The sequence below is a fragment of the Myotis davidii genome, unplaced genomic scaffold, assembly GCF_000327345.1.
Source record: "Myotis davidii unplaced genomic scaffold, ASM32734v1 scaffold546, whole genome shotgun sequence".
Classification (NCBI taxonomy): Eukaryota; Metazoa; Chordata; class Mammalia; order Chiroptera; family Vespertilionidae; genus Myotis; species Myotis davidii.
In genome coordinates, this window is record NW_006297836.1 from 602161 (window position 1) to 609653 (window position 7493).

At 38.0% G+C, this 7493-nt stretch overlaps 1 protein-coding gene across 1 annotated transcript in view; it reads right to left on the reverse strand.

The window, feature by feature from the left end:
- Window positions 1–1007: 1007 nt before the first annotated feature.
- Window positions 1008–7493, reverse strand: part of CLIC2 (chloride intracellular channel 2) — a 20737-nt gene continuing 14251 nt past the window's right edge. Inside the window, exons 4-6 of the mRNA XM_006773702.2 lie at window positions 4805–4911; window positions 3461–3642; window positions 1008–2479 (exon numbers count right to left, since the gene is read on the reverse strand). Coding sequence (XP_006773765.1) covers window positions 2324–2479; window positions 3461–3642; window positions 4805–4911 — 445 coding nt within the window. The 3' untranslated portion in view covers window positions 1008–2323. The remainder of the gene's footprint in view (window positions 2480–3460; window positions 3643–4804; window positions 4912–7493) is intronic.

Sequence of the window (7493 nt, forward strand, 5' to 3'; positions counted from 1 at the left end):
TGTTACATGCTGGAGCTTGTGGTGATGTGAACACACTTTAAGTATGGTATAATCGAAAAAACTTCTATTGATGAATTTTAGGGCAAGGAGCCTTTAAAGAAGTCTTGTTCTTTAAAATCATGGATCTTTCAAAAATTTCAGGTAGACTCCCAGAGGAGAGCTTGCTGGGTCATATGGTAACTCTATTCTTAGTTTTTTTGAGGAACCGCCATACTGCTTTCCATAGTGTCTGTACCAGTTTACATTGTCACCAGCAGTGAATGAGAGCTGCTTTTTCTCCACAACCTCTCCAACACTTGTTATTCCGTGTCTTGTTGATAACAGCCATTGTAACAGGCATGAGGTGGTATCTCATTGTAGTTTTGATTAGCATTTCTTTAATAGCTAGTGAAGTTGAGCATCTTTTCATATATCTGTTAGCCATTTATATTTCTTCTTGAGAGAAGTGTCTGCTCAGGTCTCGGCTCATTTTTTAATTGGATTGTTTGTTTGGTGTTGTGTTGCATGAATTCTTTTATCTGCAAGATATATGCACCCTTATGGTCATTGTAGCATTATTCATGATGGCCAAGGCATGGAGACAACCAAAGTATCCTTTGGTAGATGATTGGATAAGAAAGATGTGCTACATATATACTATGGAATACTACTCAGTCATAAAGTCATAAGAAGAGATGAAATACTGCCATTTGTGACAACATGAATGGACCTTGAGAATATCATGCTGAGCAAAATAAGTCATTCACAAAAAGCTAAGAACCATATGATTTCACTCATATGTGGGATGTTAAAACCGAACCTCATATACACAGACACCGGTATGGTGGCTACCAGAGGGAAGGGGAATGGGGGTCAATAAAGGGTAAAGGGGGCCAAATATATGGTGATAGAAGATGATTTGACTTTGGCTGGTGGGTACACAATGCAATACACAGAACATGTATCAAAGGAATGTACACTTGAAACCTTTAAAATCTTATTAACCAATGTCACCCCAACAAATTTAATAAAAAAGATATTTTAATGCAAAGATCAGAGCCATGGTATGGACAATAAAATGGAACTTCAGGGTCAGAGTTAATAAAAAAAATCATAGATATTAAAAAACCTTACTCTTTAAAATCATAGCAGTGAGAATAGAATGCTCTGAGCTATTCAGAGAAGCCACAACCACACCATCTAGTTCAGGTGCAATTTCTCACATCAGGGATCTTCCAGCAAAGAGGAGATACCACATTATACATTCATCTTAACTCTGTGGTTTCCAAGGACAGGAGCCCTTCCTATGTTGAGGTCTGTTAAGCTTTCACTTATTGCCTTACTTTTCTTTGAACCTATTAAAACATTGCCTCATTTAAATTTTACCTGAACTCCCCCCTTCCCCAAAAGCCTGTAATAAGACTGTGCCTTTCTTTTTTTTTGAGGCTGAACTTTGTTTCTCCTGTGAAGGAATAAGAGTTAAGCTCAGCTTTCGTTTTCAGATTTGAGAGATTTGATTGTATTTTAACATGTAAATGAGTATTTATAGCAATGGAACCTTTTCAGTTTTGTAGACAGCTGTGTGATTATCCTCTAAGAAAGTGGTGCCTTATCCTTTTAAGGTCAGCAACAAGACCTTTGGTAAATCAGATTTCTTGGTTTCCTTTTTATTGCTATTGAATAAAAGATCAGATTTATTTTGCACCTTTGCCATATATTTGCTTCCAATCTTTTAAAAATTATGTTTTATCTAATGAATGCTTGTTCATTTAACAGCAATATCATCTAGTCTGAAAGGTTTAGTCTCATCTCTATGAGGCAGTAATGTTTCTAGGTGTTGAATGCCTTCTAAGACCAGTTGGTCTTGATATCTTCCTAGAGCTGATTTAAAAAATCATTCTTTTAGGATTTTCCTCTCTGATATGCTCACTCTCTGATTTTATTATTCATATCAGATAAACTCATGCATATATTAAAGTAACACAAATAGAAAATTGTTTTAATGGGTTAGATGGATTTTTTTCTAAGCAGCAGTTAGAGATTGTGCCTCTACTTATGTCATTTGTAACTTCAGCCATCTGTTGATCTTACATATGGTACATTCTAGGAATTCAGTCAAATAGCAAAAGATCTTGGTGCTTTCCGTATCATTCAGGATTTCAGTAGTTATACAGGAATCGCAGTGGTCATGCCATGGAAATAAAGAAAATTAAGCAAAAATATGAAGACCTTTAAAATACACAGTGGCCAGATACAGAAAATACAGCATGGTGTGGTATTGTGTGTTTTTTTTTTCATAAGAGAGTTATATAGAGTGCTTTTTCTGTTGGAAGAGCTTCCCTAACTACTGTTTAGCCACACTTGCATAGGTATGTTCAATTTCTTTGTCTTCAGGACATGTGTGGGCAAATTCTTCACGGGCATAAGCATTGTGGAGATAGCGCCAGACTCCCGAGAATTCTGCTGGAATGTCAAAGTCACGGTATTTCTTGGCAGCAATCTAGGGTTTTGGAAAAAGCAGTTGGCAGTTAAAGGCATCAGTAACATGCCCAGTGTGTAGAAACATATTTCAAAGGTCAAGATACCTGTGGACATGTTATCTGCACAAAAAGTACTACTAAATAAAATGAAAGAATCTTGAAATTACTACTTTAATGTTTAGCATACAAATGTAGACAAAGCTATATGCCTACAATCATATTTATATTAGGTTGTATTTAATGTTTAGAAGAAGGGAGCAAAGAAAAAGAGCACATATCTCCCCATTAAACTAAGAGGTTGTTTAGGGTCCCAACTATGTCATTACTTTATGAATTCTATGTATCTGGCATAGGACATGAGATAGAATAAATTCTGTTCAATAAAAATTTGATGGTGAGTAAATTATCATAATAATATCAATAGCCCACATTATTTATCACTTGTTATAATCCAGATATCATTCTAAGCATTTAACATGTCCTAATTTATTTAATTTACTCAACAATTCTGTGAAATGGGTAATATTATTCTTTTAAAAAATATTTTAAAATTGATTTCAGAGAGGAAAAGAGAGGGAGAAAGAGATAGAAACATCAATGATGAGAGAGAATCATTGATCGGCTGCCTCCTGCATGCCCCACACTGGGGATCAGCCTGCAACCTCGGGCATGTGCCCTTGACCGGAATCGAACCCGGGACCCTTCAGTCCACACACCGACGCTCTATCCACTGAGTCAAACCGGCTAGGGCTGGGTAATATTATTCTTGTCTTATAGCCAAGACAGTGGAAAACCCCTGATATAGGGAGAAATAATAATTTTTTATGCTTTCCAGGGGAGATCATGGATTTTTCCTTTGAGGAGAGAAAAGATGTACACACTATGCATAATGATGATGCTAAAGCCATCGTATAACAACCTCACACAGAATGGTCATGTGATTCGTGCTGGCAACTCCCAAACCCAGCTCAAACCATTGAGGCTACCTGATGAGTACTTACTTTAATAACGTTCAGCTTGGGTAACAAGCTGCAGTCAGCCAGTGTCAGATCATCCCCATCCAAGAACAATCTTCTGGAAACGGAGAGTTCCTCAGTGCTGTCTGGGTCAATTTCATCCAGAAGTGGGGTGTTCAAGTAGTCATCCAGACGCTTAAACTCTCTGAGAAGAGCTCTTTCAAAATCTGAGGCAATGAAGTCAGAGGGTTACTTATAAATGTATTGTTTTCATGACTAAATACATTCTCAATATGCTTTTCACACATTTCAACACCTCTAGCTATACAGGCTCCGTACACTGGCTATTAAAAATCTAAATAGTTGCCGAAACCGGTTTGGCTCAGTGGATAGAGTGTCGGCCTGCGGACTGAAGGGTCCCAGGTTCGATTCTGGTCAAGGGCACATGCCTGGGTTGCAGGCACATCCCCAGTGGAAGATGTGCAGGAGGCGGCTGGTCAATGTTTCTCTCTCATCAATGTTTCTAACTATCTCTCTCCCTTCCTCTCTGTAAAAAAATTAATAAAATATATTTTTAAAAAATCTAAATAGTTAACTAGAATGCTCAACTAGCCACTGATAAGACCGAGTACGATGTTTAATCAAATGATGAGTGGAAATATTTCTGGATTTTTCTTGAAGAGATGCATTGGGAGGAGAGGCAAAGAGGGAAAAAAGCAAGTGATATGTGATCCTTCGGCCCAGAAGAGTAAGAAAGTGGAATCAGAGACTAATAGCTCTCATGACTCAGAGGATAGTAAACTTCAAGAATGTTTGGGAGCCCTAGCCTATGTGGCTCAGTGGATAGAGCGTCAGCCTGCAGATGGAAGAGCCCCGGGATTAGTTCCGGTCAAGGGCAAGTACCTCAGTTGCAGGCTCAATCCCTGGTGGTCAAGGCACGTGCGGGAGGCAACCAATCGATGTGTGTCTCTCACATCGATGTCTCTCTCTCTCTGTCTTTCCCTTCCACTCTCTCTAAAAAAATCAATGGGGAAAAATATCCTTGGGTGAGGACTAACAAAAAAAGAAAAAAACAGAGAATGTTATGTGCTATGGTTTAAGAAACCTTAGTAAAAGTACGCAGGACTGGGAAAGTTCAGAGGGGGGCATCTAACAAATCCAGTCCTGCAGTTAATTTACACCTGGCATGCCAATGCTCTAGATGAGCTACATTGGTAATTTCTATATTGAATCTTGGGCTCTAAATCTAATAAAACTTCATGCAAAGGAATTTCAGAAAAGAGAGCAGAGACTTTACATATACTATATATTTTTAAAAAATCCTATTTTAGCTGAGTGAGAATGAGCAAGTGAGTGAGAAAAACAGAGATTTAAAGAAAGTTATCTTACTCTTATTTGCCTCCTTTTGTGTATTCTTAATATATGCAGAAAACTTGGCAAAGAGGTTACTGCCCACATCAAAGGACTCCTTGTTCTTGGGACTCAAGCAAGGGTACCTTAAAAAGAAACATCACTGCAGTATCATTCACACATAAAGAGACAGCGACCAGGTGTCCTAGCTTGCATTCAACTGAGAATGAAGGTTTTGGAAATTGTGTTGGAAACTGAAGGTCCTGAGAATTCTCTCATTGGAAATATGTATTTTCCCAATCTCAGAATAATTTAGTATATAAAGTTCACTTGGAAACCAGTTGTCTGAAAGTCAAAGTTCATTTACCTATAGAAACAATGTTTCAAATGGTAATTAGGTTCCCACACTTGCTCCTGTAAGTCTCTTTGGCATTAGATATGGTGGTAATACATTTTCAAAGATACAGTAAGTAGTAGGAAAAAATATAGCTTCAAATATTGTAACATAAAACAAATGAAGGAATAAAGGAGATGGAGATAATGGAAAACAGTAGGCAAGATGTCCTCTTCTAAGTAATACAAAGATCATTTAGGATAATAAAAAATTAAGTGATAATTTCATTACATTTACAAATTAAGTAAGGAAAAGCATATGATCACGAATAGATGCAGAAAAAGTATTCACTGAAAATCAATTCCTAATAATAAAACACCTCCTGGCAACTAGAAGTGGCCAGGCCAAATATTCATCTTCCTTGATTCCTCCCTTAATCTCCATCCCCACTGGATCCATTAGCAACTCCAGCCAGTTTACTTTTCCAAGTGTACCCAGAATCTGTCCACTTCTCACCACCTCCACTGGCCACTTCTTGGTCCAAAGCCTATATTACTGCAACCGCCTGGTAACTATTCTCTCTATTCCTATGCTTGTCTCCTACACAACAGACTATTCTCTACCTGCTGTGAGAGCAGTCATGTTAAAATATGTCATGTGTGTCTCCCCTACGCAATACCCTGCAATGTGCCCATCTGACTCAGACTCAGAGCTCAAGTCTTCACAGAGGTCTACAGGGACTGGTGGGATCTTGTGCCACTTTACCCCTCTGTTCTCATCTCTTCTTTTCTTCCTTACATATACTGAGTGGCCAGATTATTATAACTGGCCAGATTATTGTGACCACCCCATCAGTACAGTGAAGTGAATTAGTTATTCAAATAATAATAATAATAATAATAATAATAAAAAACCTTGAGAGTATTTGCTTAGGAAGTTTTCAATATTCAGTATTTTTGGAAGTGTCAATGAAGTACTGATGGGGTGGTCATCATAATCTGGCCACTCAGTGTATTTCACTCAATACTGGATCATTTGCTGTTTTTCAAATAGGCCTAAGATGCTTCCAACCCAGGGCATTTTCACTTGGTTTGCACTTAAATGGAGTGCCTTCCCTCATATATGCACATGATCTATATCCCCTCTTCTTTCAGGTCTTTTTTTCTAATAGCTCTCTTATGTGAGCCTTTCTCTGGCCACCCTAGCTAAGACTGCAACCTCTCCCCTGTCCCTAACACTCACTGTTTCCCTCCCTTGCCTCATTTTTTCTTAGTATTTATCATCATCTAACGCAGTTTATAGTTGTTTTTTATCTTGATTATTTACTGTCTTCCCCAACTAGAATGTAAGGTCTACCAGGCCAGAGAGTTTTTGCCCGTTTTATTCACAAATGTGTCCCAAGTGCCTTGAATAGTACCCACTCCTTAATAAGTATTCAATAAATATTTGTTGAATGATTACATGAATTCATTAATGTTGTTAACTTGATAAAAGGAATGCATCAAAACCTTTCAGCAAGCTTCATATAAACTGATAAAATGTTTTGGGGAAGTGCAAATCAAAGCCATAATGAGATTATCACCTCATGCCTGTTAGAATGGCTATTATCAACAAGACAAGAAATAACAAGCTTTGGAGAGGATAGGAGGAAAGGGAACCCTCGTGCACTGCTGGTGGGAATGCAGACTGGTGCAGCCACTATGGGAAACAGTATGGAGGTTCCTCAAAAAATTAAAAACATAACTTACATATGACACAGCAATCCCTCTTCTGGGTATTTACCTCCCCCCCCCAGATTTGAAGATACTTATTTGTAAAGATATATGTACTCCTATGTTCATTGCAGCATTATTCACAATAATGACAACATGGAAACAACCTAAGTGTCCTATGACGGGTGATTGGGTAAAGAAGTGGTACATTTATGTACAATGAGAGTTTTTGCCCGTTTTATTCACAAATGTGTCCCAAGTGCCTTGAATAGTACCCACTCCTTAATAAGTATTCAATAAATATTTGTTGAATGATTACATGAATTCATTAATGTTGTTAACTTGATAAAAGGAATGCATCAAAACCTTTCAGCAAGCTTCATATAAACTGATAAAATGTTTTGGGGAAGTGCAAATCAAAGCCATAATGAGATTATCACCTCATGCCTGTTAGAATGGCTATTATCAACAAGACAAGAAATAACAAGCTTTGGAGAGGATAGGAGGAAAGGGAACCCTCACACACTGCTGATGGGAGAGGATGTGGAGGAAAGGGAACCCTCGTGCACTGCTGGTGGGAATGCAGACTGGTGCAGCCACTATGGGAAACAGTATGGAGGTTCCTCAAAAAATTAAAAACATAACTTACATATGACACAGCAATCCCTCTTCTGGGTATTTA